The sequence below is a fragment of the Diorhabda carinulata genome, chromosome 4, assembly GCF_026250575.1.
Source record: "Diorhabda carinulata isolate Delta chromosome 4, icDioCari1.1, whole genome shotgun sequence".
NCBI lineage: Eukaryota > Metazoa > Arthropoda > Insecta > Coleoptera > Chrysomelidae > Diorhabda > Diorhabda carinulata.
This window is the reverse complement of record NC_079463.1, coordinates 3,958,917-3,978,106: the sequence shown is the minus strand read 5'-3', so window position 1 is coordinate 3,978,106 and position 19,190 is coordinate 3,958,917. Positions and strand designations below refer to the sequence as shown.

General features: G+C 32.9%; 1 protein-coding gene across 4 annotated transcripts in view; it reads right to left on the bottom strand.

Annotated features, from left to right (window-relative positions):
* The window catches only part of LOC130892701 (homeobox protein araucan-like), a 101,965-nt gene that overhangs the window by 41,396 nt on the left and 41,379 nt on the right, over nucleotides 1-19,190 (bottom strand). For 2 of the 4 annotated variants that reach the window (XM_057798248.1, XM_057798249.1), the window contains exon 3: nucleotides 5,559-5,897. In XM_057798248.1, coding sequence (XP_057654231.1) covers nucleotides 5,559-5,897 — 339 coding nt within the window. Of the gene's footprint in view, nucleotides 1-5,558; nucleotides 5,898-15,333; nucleotides 15,621-19,190 lie in introns of those variants that run through there. The other 2 variants (XM_057798251.1, XM_057798250.1) reach the window with 2 other exon arrangements.

Sequence of the window (19,190 nt, the reverse complement as noted above, 5' to 3'; positions counted from 1 at the left end):
GGTAAGTTATAAAAAATAACGTTCACTTTATATCAAAAATAAAATCACTATTTACTTATATTCGTCTTTAAGTAGTAATAAGAATCGATAGTGCTTGTGTATATTTGATATTAACCAGATGGTTTCCTTTCAAATACCTGTCCATAATCAATGTTATAAACGACGTAAGGTTGCAGAAAAGGTGTTTGGTACGGCATATTTATGCTAATCCACATTCTCACGACGTCTTTGATACTAATGGGATAAATTTTCGAACGACGGTGTTGAAATTGTAAATTTGAAGATCGCCGAGTTTATTTTTTTTTTACTTAAATAAACAAAAAACCCTGAACAATACGAATGAGATACTGTCGATTCCAGGTATATGCGAAAACTTTTTTAAATTCAAAGACCCTGAATATTTTACAAACTTATACCGCAAAAAAGGTTATTTAGAAAATAACTGAAGTAGAAACGTTCTGCACCAATCAAAACCCATGATGCTGTTTAGGTCTACATTATACGAGTAGCTAAAAATAAGTGATTGTCACTAGGTGTTTGGATATGGAGAAAATTTCTTTATTTAGTAATTTGAGTGAAATTAATACCAAAAGAAACGATATTTTCCTATTTCCTATGAATCACACACTCGTATATCCCTCGAAGTTGTCCTCGGAGGTTCAAAATTGGTGAAGACGCAGGTAATCAGAAGAGAAAAAATTCTTGGTTAGCACCAAACTCGACGACTCGGAATTCAGTGATTAGGTATTGATACTACAAAATTTGAAAATCCGAAATGTTCTTTTATATAGGTTTTGATTCTAATGAGAAAGGATAAGATACGAAGATGGTCCAAAATGTACCTAACCCGACAAAGAAAACACAAAAATTTTTGGAAAAAATTCATTTATTTTTCGACGTTTCAGCGTTGTTTGATAATTTTTTAGAATAAGAAACGTGAAGCTTCTCAAAATAGCCAATAACTGGCTAACATCACCTATTTATTGCTGGAGAATTAATAGAAAATAATCCAAGTGGGGTAAATCTAGTGAATAGGGTGCATGATGTATTAATTCAAACTTTAATTCATTAATTTTGGCTGGATATGTGAGCTGATGGATTGTCTTGATGGAACAACACTTTCTTCTCACCCAAATGCGGTCGTTTTTGTTTGATTTCTTCACTCAAACGTTGCAATAAGTTCGTATAAAATAGTCAATGACGATTAACCCACGCGCATCCCAAAACCGACGCCATGACCTTGTCTGTAGATGGAACGGTCTTTGCCTTCTTTGGAGCCGGTTCTTCCTTTTCAGTCCATTGTTTTGATTGATCTTTTGTTTCGAGTTCGAGTGTTTATAAAACGACGCAGAAATTTGCCAAACACTCGATGGAAACATCTGCACGACGCTGTTTTTTTTCCATTGTATGCAAACGCGGCACTCATTTTGAGCACAGCTTTCTCATGTCCAAATTTTCAGTTAATTCCTATTTCTATGACTGCTACCCGCACTTTCAGTCGACGATCATCCAGTACCGCTTTGTGGATTTCTTTCAACATTTCTGGAGTCGTTACCACATTTGGTGGATCACTTCGAAGCTGGTATTCGCAGGTCGTACGATTCAGAGCTAGTGTTTGACCGTTCTGCGTGTTTATACGTTTTAGTATGAAAATTTCGCTTCTAGTGGATGAAAAGCTTAACATAACAGTATTTTAAATCAAATAAATCAACGGGAAATGGGATATAACTATATATATATTTTAAATATAATATACAAGATATATATAAGCACGATTATCGAAAAAATATACTATAAAGCTTTATCTTGATTTTATCTTAATATTAATAAATCATCAAATGTCATTCTTATTATAACCAAACCACTTTATGTTTCTTTAATGACTGAAATGTCTGAGTGAACGGAATATCCTTTCAGATTGATATCTCTAGAAACTTGTTATTTCGCTATTGGAATGGGTGGTCATACATATAAAAATATTATCAATTACGATGTAATGTAATGTAAATAAATTTTAATATATAAGAAAAAAGCTGGAGAATTATAAGGTAAATGGGAATGTGGGTTACAAAAGCAGAGTAATTAATTTCATCTCAAAGTTTAATAATAAGGGATTTATCAGCCCAAATCCCGTTTACTAATGTTGTTTGAAATTGAATTGTAATTTATCCGCGCTCTTCATTTCAACGTAAATACTCAAATGCAGTCTATATGACAAATACTTAGAGCATCGGATCAGATCAGGCAAATTTTTATTTACTTAAACTATGCTTATTCTTTTGGGAACAATCTATAAGAATCATCAATTGGATCATTCACATACGCCCAAAACTTAATAAATATTTGTGTCCAGTTTTTCTATTCAAATCTAGTAGTTCAGTGGCGCGTTGTCGTTGAAAGTTTCCAATATATCCAAGATCTTTGTCAAACTTTCATTGATTTCATCGACACCCGTGCTGAAATGATTGTTGTCACACAATAATAATCACTAATTTACCGAGCTGTTTATTACTTTTATTGTCTTCAAGAAAATCCGCAATGTTTCAAAGAGGTTCTCAACAATTCACGCAAATACATCACATTAATCAAACATTTAACAGTCGTAATATTTTTTCTAGATTTTGAGATTCTCCGTTATTTCTGTAGGTAAAAACTAAATTAAAAGCTTCTGTGATCGATTAAAGTCACAAAAATATCTCTTTACAATATTTTGGTTCAATTCCTACGTCTGATACTTGCTACCTTTGTAATCCATTACCTGCAGGTTCTAAAGCAGTTTCTAGGTTAAAATGATCAACTTCTTCATCTTGAAAACTGATCATTTTCGAAATTGATAGTGAAGGTTTTTGCTCTCAATTTTTAACAAAATATACAGAAGAAATTTGAAACATTGGTCAATGGTTGAAATGAACAAGACATATATGATAAAATTAGAAGAATCAAATATGAAGCAGACCAAAAGCTTCAAATACCTTGGCACGACACTAACACAAAATGGAAAATTGGAATAAGAAATAAACGAAAGAACTGAAGCAGCTGGAAGAGCATTCAATGCAAACATGATACAGTTTATAGCCTAAGGAAATACCAAATGAGTTTTCTGAGGAAAATATATAATAAATCAAAATACGACAAAATAAGGAGTAAAACTATGGGAATGGGAGAAGAACTAGTAAAGAAGATTTATATGTAAGCACGAACCGAGGGGGAGCTGGATAGAAGAAATTAAGATGGCAGGGAGCACACAAGGGACTGGATCGGAGAAAAGGAACCTGCTGTGGAAGAGGGAGCCCACGTGATGAATGAATTCCAACATGCCTTGCACCTGAAAAGGTAGAAAGGCTTCATTGTAGAGGGAGAAGCCAAACGCGCTATGTATTTAATATAAGGTTGGATATTATGAAAATCGGCGGGTGTAATTTGGGCGCTAACCATCCTTCTTTACCTGGCTGACCAAGAAGGGTAGATAATCCGACATGTATTTTCGGCGCTAAGAAGTGCAGGTAGGTCGAGTCATTTAAAAAAAGTGAAAAGTAGCCCCCTCTAACGGTAAATTTTTTCAGACCTTAAGTGATAATAGGTCATTTCTCTTATAGGAAAATCTAAAAATACAAAAATATATCTTATTATAAATGTCGGTGATTTAATAAATAACTGTATTTCATAAATCATGTACTTCAGTCGGTTAGCGCCCAAAATACATATACGATTAAAATGACCCTTCGGTCTTGGCGCCTCGTTTACATGTTGTAAAAAGTACATCAATCCTTTAGCGCCCAAATTACATCCGCCCATGAAAATTGTACCTCTAGGAATCCTTCAAGGTCCGCTTCAGGAATTTGTAATTTAGTGTTTTATTCACTGGACTAATTAATCAAAAGTGTTTTATATTACCAACATCTTTGAGTAAACTATAATAAAAAAAACAACAAAAAATAAGCAACATTATATACCCAATCCTTTATAATCATTGTTAGATTATTTACATGGGTCAAACATGGTTATTATTTTAAGAATAGATTATATCGCCATAAATCATAAACAATAGGTCATTAACTGACTAGTAAATAAGAAAAAAATGTTTATACGTATGATATTTGGAAATTGAAAGAAAAATTCATAATTTTGGATAAATCCCTGTATTCATCTGTGTATAATGTAAATAAGTATTGAAAGATAAAAGTGTTTATGAATTCGATGATGAGTCCAAACCGATTGGTGATCGTCAATCCAGTGAGGTGAATTATTTAAACTCCCGTCAACGGTTTTACGTTACACGGGAGTACGCATTCAAATTAAGGAGATAGAACTTTGCTTTACACACGAAGTAAGTCTCCATAATTTTTGCTACAACTGTAAACTGTTCTTTAAAGATTTCGATTTATTCAAATTTAAAATAACTGTAAATATTCCCAGTTGGAAAAAGTTTTTAATTACTTTCTGAGGGATTTATGGGCAAGCCGAAAATAAGATGGAAGTGTAAAATTTCATTAGTCGAACATGATACCTGTTATAAATGTTGACCCTATCCTAACACCGCCGTTGAAATTCATTCTCTCGAAAGTTAAACAAAACAAGTCGGCGAGAAACAAAAGAGAAAAGAGGACCGAAAAAAAGCAAAATCAATATTTTGTCTACGAGCCCCGAAAAGCCTTTCAAGTGGACAGGACATAATCCATTAAGTACCATACAAGTATAAAAGCCGAATACTACAAGTCAGAGCAAACTAAAGTGAAATACGAGTATACGTTCGGGGATATACAAGTGGGGGGAGTTTTTCTCCGATTTGAATTAGATTTATGTAGAGAAACTGAGTAGGTATCCAGATAAAATATTTGTTTCGTAATATAACGTATATCGCAATGGTTTTATCACAAAATTCAGTTAAAAAATAGGTCTTGTAAGCTGGAAGTAAGAAAAAGCATTTATTATTTTGGTTTCTCAGATCCCTAAACCCGAATTTTTCAAAACAAAAATATTTCGTACAGAAGCATTTTCCGTGCCATAATCAAATGTGAAGAGGGAAAACCATGTCTGAACGTAGCCAAAAAGATTTTTGCTAGAGAAAAAGCACGAAAACTGGTAAAAAAACGAAGTAGGGGCTTCCGCGAGGAAAGAAATGGTCAGAAACTCCGAAAAAGTTGTGTTCTAAATCCACCCCAAACCAATTGGCATGGAAACCAAGACACTGTCGTCAATTAAAGCATAAATTTGCTATTGAGGGCGGGATGTTATGGACAAGTGCCCTAACAATATAAAATATAAAGAAAAAGCAAAATTCGCTGATGAGCGAGGTCTATCCAAACCTTATGTGGGCCGAGTAAGCGTGAAAACTGTAGATTCTGAACTTCCTCACAAAATTAGTTGATTGTCCACATTGGACACTTTTATCTCGCGAAGTGTATGATAAAGGATAGCAGATCGAAAATGAGGTACAAGTACAAGTTTTCCATTCCTATACACATTTTTTATTAGCTACTTATCCAAAATACTTATCACAAAAATATATGTTGAATAATTTGTACCAAAACCATAGATGATTTTACAAAATTACTTACCAGAGGTGAATAAAACGCCGAGCTATCTACTCCTATACTAGGATAAGGATTTTGGTCAGTCGAAGGATAAGGAGTACCATATACTCCAACACTAGCGTTCCGATATTGTAAAGCTGCCAATCTAGCTGAATCATATTGACAAGAACATACACTTTGGCCGGTTACCGGATCCGTTACAAGCGGTCGTCCAGATTCACAGCACTGAGTCGGTCCAGTAGATGAAGTCCCTCCTGGTGATAAAGCACCTGGAATACCGGCTGATCCGCCAGGACTTAATGATCCACCACCAGAAACTGGCGATGATCCTGAGTTGGTGGTTGGTTGACCAGACACCAAAAGCTATAAAAATCAATATCAACATATATAGTTTCAAAGTATTAATAACGAAAACAATAATTGTGAAGCTTTATTCAAACTAGCTGATTACCATAGATTAGTACGAGGATTATTTTAGAGAAAAGTTTGAGTGGAAATCTTTCAAAGTAGTACACTTGGTTAATAGTGCACTTATTTTGATATTAGAAGTATTTTTAAAAAGAAGTTTTCTTTGGAAATAGCTTTCATGTGTTTTATTGAGTCCTCTCACTACCAGGAATGGTGTCTAAGCATTATATTTTCACCACATAAGAACCATAAATCTGATATTGCTAAATTTCGTGAGTAACGTAGAAGAAGACTATCAGTGACTCAAAATGCCATACCAAAAGCGAGTCATGGCACGGAGCCATGTCATGTTAGAAAAGAAAGTTGTTTGCCTGTTTTTTTAGGTCCCTTTCTTCAATACCTTGTAAAAATCGTAATTGACAGATGTTTTTTTTAATCACACTGATTGCAGCATCACACAGCAATAAAAAAAATGATAAAGTCCGAGATTTTTAACTTTGATCACATTTCGTAACTATCAATCCAATGTCGAGTAAATTTTCTTCTTAGTCAGCATGAAATTGAATTTGTAGTAGTGGTATTAATTATTTTATAGCTGGAGAAAGCAATCAGATTATTTCATATTATTCATCAACATTATTCTAATCTCGAATGTACTAAATACAAACAAGATCACAATACAGATAAAACTGACTTGAATAGTCCTTAAAACGTTGAAAGATATTAATATCAATACATTTAAAGACAATGCCATTAAATTTACATAATTGAATAACGTAAATTGATATCTAGTTCGATTAGAAACGGGCTCGGAAATAATTATATCATTTGTAACTTGTATTTAATCTATAACATTACCGAGTATTAATTTTCTCATATTTGTAAAACTTTTGTAATAAATTTAAGTAGAATAAGAAGCCAAAATACATGAACGTGTTATAGATTGCCGCACACGTTTAGAAAAAAAAAATAAAAACTCAATTTTGAGGGTGATACATAAGGGATGAGTTGTAGGAAAGACCCGTCTTCATTTCATATAACCCCCCTGTGTTCTTTAGACACAAGTTTTTCCCTTTTTTATGAGGGTTTTATTTGTGATATTATTGAACTTTAATCACGAAAAGTTGTTTTGATATATGTATAATTATATCCCGAATTTTTATAAAAAATGTTTGAGACATATTGTATATTAGCACGCTTCTAAACCAAAAGTCAATAGAAATTGAACAAAAACAAACATCTCTATAAGTTAAAGGAATATTTGTCGACGTTTGTACGAAAAATAATACCGTTTGGCAACATCTCCATTAAAAGTTTCGAGTCCGTACATTTCATTTTTGACATTACCATCGATGAAGTTGTATTTGATTTAATATTTAGAGCAACTTTGTGCAATCAAGTTTTATATTAAATTTACTGAAAATTCGACTGTGACTTTTGAAATATTAAGGGAGAAATAATAGCTTGTTTTGAGCACACACCCTCCATCAATTATAGATCGCGTATTTAGATTTTTTCTAACGTATCAGATCGGGCTCTACTAAGTGTCAACTAGAGTTTACAAATAATTTGTAAGTTTATATTTTTAAAAAGCAGTTTATTACATTAGAAAATATTCAAATATTGATTCAAAACATTAGTACTCTCAAAAAAGTAAACTTTAATGAATATAAGCAAAAATATACACACAGAAAAGAGTCCAACCTATTCACATTCATTGTTTTATTTCTTAGGAACGTTTCAATAAATATAGTTCATCCTGTGTGTTCCTTGCATAAAGGATTTGTATACATGTGACTCTGCTGTGCTGTTTGAATCGATTTTTTCATATTGGACAAAAACCACACCTTGGCTTGAGCAGATCTTCTGATAAACAAATGATAGAAGCTAATCTATTCAGATGCGGATTGATGAGAAGAAATAACTTTTGTCGTATAAGTCTTGTAAACAATTTGAGAATTTGTAGTTGCTATGTTTAGAAGTCTACACAAAACAGTTAGAGGCCAACGATTACTCCATCGTGTAATTGAATAATCTCAGGCTTGTTCTGAGAAGAATCTGCATCTATTTTGTCGTCATTATGAAATGTTGAAACACATTTTTCTGTTTTCTCGGAATATTTGATATAAAAGTACGTTTATTTTCATTATATCCAAATGCACACATGGTAATGTTGATTGGACTACGTTGAAGAAGCTCCGGAGGAAGTTCTCTTTTGTTTGTTCTAATTGTGCCCACATGAGTCAGTTTGTTATTATGATATAGTTTGTTGACAAATTGCACAGATGTAAAATAGTTATCGTTTTGTCAATTGGACGTATAAGCCGATGAACTACACTTGCTGCGTCGTTTGGTAATTTGTAAGCACCTTCAGGTTGTTTTCCTACATAAACCTCAATATTATGCAAATAAAACGTCTGGGTATTAGTAAGGGCATATATATTTATCCCGTAGTTAGCCGGTTTGTTGTTTAAATATTGCCTCCAACAGCCTCTAGTGCCTCATTAATGGCCACGTATTGAGCTGGGCTGTAGCTACTTCAACACTTGCTTACAAAACTTTCAAAAATTTGTCGAATTGTGACTAAGTTGTCAACTGCTATTCTCTCTTGTTTACTGTTTCGGTCATCAAATCTAATTCCTCGCATTAACTTCTTCCTCAACCCCAATTCGTTCGTACTTGGATATTGTGCTTTTTTCTAAATTTAACAAGCCCCAAAATGCCATTATTTCCACCAAATTTGTGAGTAAACAATCACGTGGCCGTTCCTAACAGGCTCTTATTTGATTTAACTTTAGATTGGTGAATGTTTCAGTATCTTGAAGAACGTTTAGCAAGTAAAAACGTTCCAGCGATCAATAATTTCAAATTTATTTCTGCCTTCTTTCAAGGAAGTTTGGTGACTATATTTTGACGTCTTCTTTTGGTGTTATTAATTGTTGGTATGTGTTTTAGCCTCGGAGTATCGTCTTTCCAAATTGAGGTGTTTTCTTGGTGAGAGAAAGATGTAGTGATTTCATCTTTATCAGCAGATTTTTTGGTGTCTGTATAATGTATACTATGTTCTGAGATTTCGTCGCCTAAATCAGAGGCAACTGTTTTTCACAAAAAAATGAAATTTTCCATAAAATAAGTATGTTAATCATGTAACTTACCAAAAAGAATTCATAAACCCCTTAGACCGCGCATTCTTCGAGTTTGCCCAACTATGCAAAAACGCTCTGTTGCCAACTCTTTGAGACAATTCTTGAATATGGGTCCGGTTGTACAACTTTTAAAAGAAAATACTTCAAGTGAATAAAATTTTTTTAGATTTTTTCTAACAGCCGCGACCTATGGAAGGTTAAATATCTGGGAGACGTGAATTTAAAAAAAAAATAATTAAAACTTGTGAGAGTTTTTGTAACATCCGACCACCATTTAAGAATAAGGATAATGAAAGAGCAGTTAGAACGATCAATCTACATCGATTTAGATACGGGAAAGATTCGTGCCAAAATTTTAGACACACAACTGAACAGAACAATGGTTAATCTTTAATAAATCCTCGTGACTTTTTTTGTCGAAATTAAAACATAAAAAAAAACTCAAGAGACCATTTGAAAGACTGTGACTAAGTAGTTCAAAATTGCCAGCGTCGCTTATCTACCCAATGAGGTAAATGCGATATTATTGATAGAAGTAGAAAAAGGTTTGGGAAAATCTTCAGCAAAACGTAGAAGATAGATTCTACAAATAAATTTCGCAATAAGGTCAAAAAAAAAGACTTAAACTGGAGAGGCTGAAAAAAAGACGGGAAGGAATGCTGTTTGTAGAATAGGAACCAAAATGGTTCTAAATTGATTAATATTTGTTGTTAAAACTTTAATCTTCTGAATTTACTTATAATTGGTGTTGAAAAATTAATTAATTAGTGGACTAAAACGGCATTTTTTGATATCAAAAACAGTTTAAATATCTGAACTTCCTATTCGAGTCCACGGAGTAGTATACCTAGACGACTAAGTGAGAATGGAAAATATTGACATTAACAATTCTATTTGCTGTATAATCATTTCAAGTACTCTCTTAATTCTGTCAACAAATTAGTTATCAATGTGAAAATGGAACTATCTAAATCCCTCCATTAGGAATCATTCCTATAAGCATTAAAGTATTTGTTTTGAAAACAATTCTAGAGAATCATGTGAAGAGGATATACATCAATTTTCCATTTTGTGCACGATACTCCATCACTTTCTGTCACATTATACCAAATAAATGATAAAGTGTTAGTCTCTAGTCGAAACATCTGTTCATTAAAGTTCTAATATATAATATTTGATATTTATTTAGAAATATTATGTTAGAATCAAACATTTTTATATCTATATCTATGAAGATTTTTCTGTAAAGAGTGTTATTAAAAACCAGTCTATTAAATCAAAATTTGATTTTTTTATCACGTAATAAACTGGGGATTATATTACCATAAATATAACTATTGACACAGCTATTATATAAATCAGGTAAAAGAAAGTTGATTTGAAACAATAAAGAATAATTAGAGACAGAAGAAATCGATGTTAATCTTCCTTATCGTATAAAAAGTCTGTAAAAATATAAATGGAACTGAATTTTGAAATCACAACAATTATATTGATTGTTTGAAGAATTTTATTTTGGTGGTTCTCTTCCAAAACTATTTATTCCCTCCCTATCCTTTCTACATTTCCTTCGCGTTCCTATCTTTTCAACTAAACTTCTTTATGTATGTTCAAAGAACAATTTCTTTCGTACCTAGTTTCACAAACATCGTATTCCATTTTCATGTTAATGGGCTTCTTCAGTTTTTCATCTTCTCCATCCATCAACATAAGTTTTTACGCTTTATTTTTTCATTAATAATTCTATAGTTTTATATTTTCCAATATTAATGATTTCTTTTCATTTTTTATCTTAGTTATCATCGTCTTATCCATAGAAAGGGTGTTTTTAGGAGGTGATTGCTCGAAGGGTCTTTCCTATAATAAAATTTCTTATGCCATCCCTTTCCGAGATATCACTCTTAAAAGTTGGTGATTAAAATTGAGTTTTCATTATTTTTCTCAAATCACCAACCCTTATTTTATTGCTTATTCTTGGTTAACCCTTTGCTAATGCACGAAAATTACTTCAAATTTCTAGGTTCATTAGAATTAAAAAAAAATTTTAGTCCACAACTTTTAGGAAAAACACATGAACATTAATTTTGTCACATGAATTTAGAAACACCCTGTAAATGCTTTTGGTGCTTTCTTGTTTATGTATATATGATCAACGTGTCTTCAGAATCAGCTCTGATATCTCATATGGGCCGCCTTTTTCTTTAAGCAAATGATAATTATCTAAAATATATGTCTGCCTTTGTATGATTTCAAAACCTTCTTTCATAATTTTATAATCGCATAAAATAATTGTTATTTTATTCATAAATAAAGTTAAAGTTACAGTTTCTGTGATGACTTAAGATTCATGTGAACTAGTTGATTGAGAAACTTACATTTCGTTCTCAAAAAGACATTTATCAATAAGAAAGTGCTACTTGTCAGGAGGCTGAAACAGGAATCGGTCAAGTATATTTCAAATTTAGAATGGACGTCCAGTAGTTCAAATTTATGGTAAAGCATGAAGAAGAAACACGATTCAGATCCAGTGAGAGCCCCCCAGTTACAGCCTTTCGAAACCCGCTCCTATAACTGGATATATTTTTGAAACCAAATTTGTAGACCTCTAAGCTCAATTCTAGGGTTCCTGTAATTGAAATTTGTTACAAATAGTTCTCTGGAGATGCAATCAACTCCGTTGCTGTTAAGTGAAATGAAGTTTTAGAATATTCTTGGCGCCATTCGGACTATTCGAAAAGATTGATCAAAAAAATATCTGGATCCAATTTAGATTGTTAAAATCTGAAAAAAAATAGGGTTCTCAATAAAAAAGTAGAAATAAGAATAGGGATTTGAACATTTGGTTCCAGAGGTCTTCAAATATGATATTTTGGATAGCTAGTTCCGACTGAATATTCAGATCAGGCGGAGCGCACGTATCAAAATTGGTATAAAAAATTCCGTTCTGGAGATTTTATTGATTAAAGTCTTAATTGAAGAGGATCTTCGCAAACAACAATTGAAAAAAGATCTGCACGAGACTAAAAAACAACAGAAAAGCTCATGCTGTCAGTTTCGTGGGATTACAAGGTGTTTTTGAGCTGCTTCCAAGGAACCAAACGATCAATTCTGATGTTAATTGTTAACAATTAATGAAACTGGATGAAGAAATCAAAGAAAACGGCCAGAATTGTCAAATCGGAAAGGTTTAGTTTTCCACCATGTTCCACACATATTTGGCAACTAGTGGGAAACTATTGGAGCTTGGCTGGGAAGTAATGCCACGTCCTTCATACAACCCTGATCTAGTACCATCTAATTACCATTTATTTCGAAGTTTACAGAATTTTTTGAACGGTCAAATTCACAAATTATGTTGACGTTAAATCGCACCTGGTTCAATTTTTTGCTGATAAGGACTAGAAATTTTATAAGCACGGAATCATGAAGCCGAAAAAAAAATGACAAAAGGTCATTGTGCAAAATGTAAAATATATAATTGATTAAAAATTATAATTTTTTTAGATAAAAAGTGTTTTATTTTATACTACAAAACCAAAATTACTTTCTCGTCTAAAATGGAATCAAATAAACTTTCCTGACACAAAGTCATATAAAATTACGTCATATTTTCTATATTGCAATATTCCCGTAGTACATAAGTTTGTTTTAGTCTTCTTGAAGAAGCTTTTCCAGTGAATATGGTAGTTGGTTCTTCTCCAGACTACGTAATCCAAAGACACTTTTCATTCCGAGTTTCTAATAGTGCAATTTTTCTAATCTCTGTCAATACAACATGTTTTTAGTTCGAAAAATATGTAGGTACTGTTAAAGCAATCAACCTTAACTATCTATTCGCATAAAAAACATTCTAACAAAGTGAAAACAGCTTGTTGTTCCAACCGTTAACATTGAACATAAATTGTGTGTACATAAAGATAACTTGCCGGAATAATGTTTAATTACCTTTTTTTACTATTATTAAATCTCATAAATGCGGGAATTAAAACATAAATTAATGCAAGCATATATAAGGTTTCATTTCATTTAGGATAATTCCGATGACGCTACTTTATTATAGTTTCATTATAAAAACTTTGGTTCACCTTCAATGGGGAGCTAATGAAAAAACCCTGCAACAAGTTTGATTTTAAAACTCTTAATTCTATCACAATAGAGCTCTAAGAATTTGTCTTGGAGCTTTTAATTTAAATCCAGCTCGTCTGAAAGCGTCTATCGTGAATCTAATGAACTTCCTCTATACTGGGCAACAATAATTTTGTCTATATCGTAGTAAAGTCTCCAATTTGTTATTCCTGGTATCAAACTGCCTTCTAAGAAGATATATTTTTCTTTTATCGCCTCGGTAAGTCAAGAGTTTGATAAATAATATTGAAAACAATCTAATCATCCATTAACAAAATAAAACAAAATATTTTCTACTATGTTTGTGCGGTATTTCTTCAACGATTTTCTACACGAGAAAATTTTGAAGACAATTTGTTGTTCATTAACGTCAAGAGTAACCGTAAAAGCAACTTTTCTCTTTAAACGAGGCATTCAAACGAAAATAAACACTTTATTTTAAGAGCGGCTGCTACAAAAGCTTCGAAGTAATTTACATCGTTGAATCCCGTCATAAAATTCGAAAAGTCAAAATAATAATATGAAATAATTTGTGTGTTGAACCGCCCGGTGAATTTTTTTACTAGAATCGCGTTGAATAAACCTTGCACCAATAAAAATACGTTAATACTATTTTTTTTCTCGACTACCAGTTGCTAGCAGTAGATAGTGATTTCCCATTCAACGGAACACGAAGGAATCATAGTTCTTAGCGTCGATAAGGGCTTCGTAAATGTTCATCTCAAACCACGACCTTATAAAGGACAAGTTAATAATAGTTTCTATATTTTATTCTTTCAATTGTAGTTGCTACTCCACTTAATTCTTTGTGATATTTTTTACTGTGTATTTCAATATCGCACATTAGTTTATCTTTTCCCGAATTGAATTTGTTTTTTTCTACATCGGCTGCGTAAAAACTGTTGCTTCTTACCATTTTTCTTGGAATCTCCGATATCGGTTTATACGAAGTCATTTTTATATTGTTAGTTGGTGCAAACACGACATAATTAAAACGGTTTTTATGTAACTTTAGTATGAATCCTCCTCCTTTTCCTATTATCCTCCAAAAAGGATGAAGTGACACCGTTTATATTTGATCCAACAGTTGTTTCCAGGCTTGCCTATCCTGTACAATCTTTTCGACATGAATATGAATGAATAACGTAGTCAAAGCAAAGAAAAAATCACAAAGCATGAAGAAAAAGAAAAATTGGGTGACGATAGAACTCATAATACACCAGAAAGAAATGGAAAAATGTTAGGATTACCAAAGATAATGTTAGTTACAATTTCTAAGACCTGCAACAAACTAAGAAAAACTGCAATGCAATTGTTAGTCCAATTGCACTCTATTCATGCAATTAGGTACTATGGTGACAAAAATAAGGACACGAGGATATTTTGTTACATAAAATGTATCAGCACGATTCACAATTTATGAAAAAGGTTATCCTACATAAAATAAATAGAGAAATTGAAAAAGAATTGAAGAAAAACATATTGACGACAATAAAAGTAACCAGAGTTATGGTTAAAACACATTTGGAAGAGAGTACAATGAAAATAAAACAAGTTAGAAGTTGGAACCTTTGAAGAAGAAGACAAAATACAGAAATACTGTTAAAATCATATCTTAAGTGACTGGAATTGATAGATACACCCACAATATACGATATGAATAGCTGAGAAAGCGACTTAGATTGAAAATTGACAAGAAAAATGTTCAAAAAATCATCGAAACTGTGAATTCAACAAATATAATTCATGGAAGTTCCTTTTACAAAGGTCCTATTGGTAATTAAACTCTATTTGTTATTTGGAGGTAAGATACTTATGAATATTGATGATAATACGGTCCTGAAAAGTTGTATTGTTATATTTTATTTTTTTAGAAAAAACAATTGAACGAATGAGCGAATTTATAAATCAAAAATTGATTTTTTGCATCTTATAGATTGTTGAATACATATTCTACCATCCCTGTATAAAATTATAATTATTCGATTTAATATTTTTTCGTTGAAACACAGTTTTTTCGTATGTTGTTTCTTACAAGCTGGTATACAACTTTTAATTTACAAAAAAAGTCGAATCAATAAAATTTTTATTTATTAATTTATTAAAATATATTAGTTTACCTGTGAAGCCGTCGGATAGGAGTAACCGAATTGGGCATACGCTGCCATAATCACAAACGTGTCCTAACAGTCAAAGATGTACCCGTTTTAATGTACCACAGTCACTCCACAACACCAAATTAATCCTTTCCTATGCACGAAAACACTATTTTTGTCTTTGGTATGTCCAAAACTAGTCCTCGATCGTCTCATATGTACAAGAATTATACCGTATACGAGGTTAGATCCGAGGCGATCAGATTGTGACTGGGATCGTAGTTGACTGGCGAAACCAACGGAAATGATCTGCCCCCTTCGCTCGCATTTTTAGGCGTGTCGAAACGTAACTACCAACAACTACATAGAAAATCCGGAGCTTGTTGAATCGTACGTATCGTGAATGGTGCCCCACTACGTATTCGACTATTTGGAGGCGTGTAGCTCCGCCTTAGTGGAAATAGTGGGGTTAGAACACGCGTGACTATCTTGTTTATGGGGCTCCACAGATCCGGACAAATCCCACTTCGGTGCAACAAAAACGCTAACTGAATTTATTGGATACAAGGTGTTTGTCAGAATGAATCGCTCTCATCATTTGTATTCTGATTCGGACGAATGATGCTACGGTTTTTACATGAAAACCCACTTTACATCTTGTGCTCTTAGATTCTTATTGTCACACGCGTCTTTACAGATAGAATCGAATATGTTTATTAATTGGACACGATATTAAACTCAATTGTTTGATAACGTTTAAAATCGTTCAGTAAAACTTTATTTTATTAATCATATCGTCATATCTGGGTAGATTTTTTTTTGTTTAGAGTCATGTCTATTCACAGCCATTACAGGCGCGGCTTCAGCTTCTCAGTTTTTAAGGAAATTTTTCCAACTGAAAAGTAGCAATTTCATATAAAGAAATTAAATAAATATAAGATAATATTTACATGAATCGTTCATTAAAAAGAAAGATGTCGTTGTAGTTGTAGAATTCTGCCACTGAATAATGAGGTCTTTCAAGCAGAAATGTCTTTTTCATTCTCCGGAACTTATTGAATGTATTTGTTGCCATTTTTAATTCTGGAGGTAACTAATTGAATTTTTTTGACGTTGATAATGATGCAACTTTTTACTACATCAGGTTTTTCTTCTAGTAGGGTCTCTCAGTTGAATTTTGAATGTGTTCTATTATTTAAAAATAAATGTTACGAATAGTTTTTTTTTTTGAAATTTGAAGAAAATTCGATTCCAACAACGGGTAGTAAATTAAAGTAGTACGAGAATCGAGCTGTTTAGATACAGATTCAATCGCAAAACAAGCAGAAGATAATTTTTTGCATGTACAGACCATTGAAGGGTAGAAACTTGATCGAATTTGAGGATCGTATTAAGTCATTGTCGGGTTTTAAAAGCTGTAAAACTCAACAGAATTTTTCCTGTTGGCGTTACACCAGAACATACCTAATAAAAATAAGATCTTTGCCCACGGTAGAATGTAAAAACCACTCCGGGTTACACTGGTGTCATCTGCAAATAAAGTGAATTCACCATTAATTCTTAAATCTGTGACATCATTAATGAATATCAAAAGAATTGGACCTAAAACTGAACCATGAGGTACACCTCAAAATAAGCGTTTACTTATACAATAACGTCCTTGTCTGATATGAATCTTTATTCTAAAAATGAAATTTTTACGTTAGAAAACAGAAAAAAGTCGCTGGGGTTCAAATCTGGTACAAAAATTGAATATTCAACCGATTCGACGTGCAATTCGTGAATTCTAGCCATGTAGATCACAGAAATATGAGAAGGTACGCTGTCTTCAAGGACAAGCACTTTTTTCTTCCAACGCGGCTGCTTATTTGCATGTAGGTTTACCTGCAAGGAAACTTCAAAAGACCAAGTCCGTTTTTTCGATGAAGCACGACAATCGTAGCAAACAAATACGATAGCTGGAAGGAACCAAAAGACACAGATCTTCTATGAAGAAAGAGCTCCCAATATCTGTGTGGACTGTTTTTATAAGAGTAGTGGTGGGTACAGTTATGAATCGATGGAAATCTTATCTAAAAACCGCATTAATGATGCCGGAGATATCTTCCTTCGAATGTAATTTTGGTCCAAAGTTAACAAACGCTACATCTAACACGCAGATAGCTTAAGCAGAAATCTTCGATTCTGGCATGCATTGCGTTATCTTGCTATGCCGATATAGCCTCTTCTACCTCTGTAAGCTCAATCTGATGGTCTTCCAATACCATTTACCGAACTTTTTGGACGATATCGCTGGTTTTTCTTTTCTAGGAAAAGGAAAGTGATAAAAGATCTATCAGAACTAACTTCCTAAAAACTTTCTATCAGAAAATCGATTTTTTTCCATTAATAATTGAGCTCATGCTTTGAAAAGTCTAATAATATCCGATTTCTCTAAATAAAACCGTCGAAAAAACTTTTCGACAATCTTGGAATCAATAAAATAAATATCTTTGAGGTTAGTTCTTTTAAATACTTTCTCCATCAAATTAGCTGCCAAATCCGAGTGATATTGATCAATACATAGGTAATAGTGTTTTTTATAGGCAGTTCCTTGTATCAATTTCGAAATGTCTTCATCATCTTCATATTGGAAAATACCCGAAGTCTTTGTTGCTTGTTTTTATTTTGTACATAGAAATGTATACGTAATTTATTACCATAATGGTGGGTCCATTTACTGTAAACAATGAAACCATGGCATAGAATTCAAATTACATCCAACTGCTTTTTAATAACCGGTAAGTGGATGTAGTACGAAGACAATGCTTCGTGATGTGATCGAGAATTCTATCATGAATTAATAATAACAAGAAATTTATCATGGAACTAATAATGCATGTATATTTTTTTATACCAGGAGTTCAGTTTTTTTCCTTACGTTCAGTTGATTATAAAATTTTTATGAATTTTCATTAAAATATCTTGAAAAATGAGAAAAAACGTTTATTTTAAAAAAATTGTAATGAATTTCTTAATTATACCAGTACAAATGAGGTTAACATGCAGCTTTATAGCTACGAATTTTGGGGGATATGAGTTAAAAAACTTTTTTGAAACTATTTCTAAATCCATTGCGTTAGGATGTACTGATATAGACGTGGAAAAAGCTGTATTATCGAAGCTGCTTTTCTTCAGTTACCACGATTAAACCAGGAGATAGATTTTAACAAACATGCTTCAACACGTCACATCCACTTAAGTCAACAGTATTTCAACAATAATCTACAAGGTGTACAAAAAGAATATCGGGTATTTGTTTTAGCGCCACATTCGGAACGGAGCGACGAAAAGAAGCGAGGAGGGGTTCGTGGCGTCCGCCATTTTGTGGAGTTTTAGTCAAGATTGAAAAGTACTCGGGGACGCATCGCCATTTTGCGTACGAGCGTATTATCGTAACGGTGATTCAATAGTGGCTGCTCAACGTATCCTGCGGAATATCGTACACGCCACGCCACGCCAAGTGACGATAGCATTAGGAAATGGATCGGGATGTTCGAGAATACAGGTGCGACAGTTAAAATTCAAAACTATGGTCGCCCTCGTTCAGTTCGCGATGAAGAAACAATTGAAGAAGCTGAGGCGTCGGTTCGTCGAAATCTTTATCCATCCGAAAGCGTTAAACATCAAAAAATCGTCCTTACATTTGATTTTAAAGGAAAATTCAAGAATTGAATGATACTGACTATGCTAATCGACTGAATTTTGCGAACGAAATGATGCAGCGATTTACCAACTTTGAAAACATACTGTTCAGCCACGAAGCGAATTTTCACCTGAATGGTCATGTTAATAAGCAGAATTGTCGGTACTGGGCAGTCGACGATCCGAGACGAAAGCAT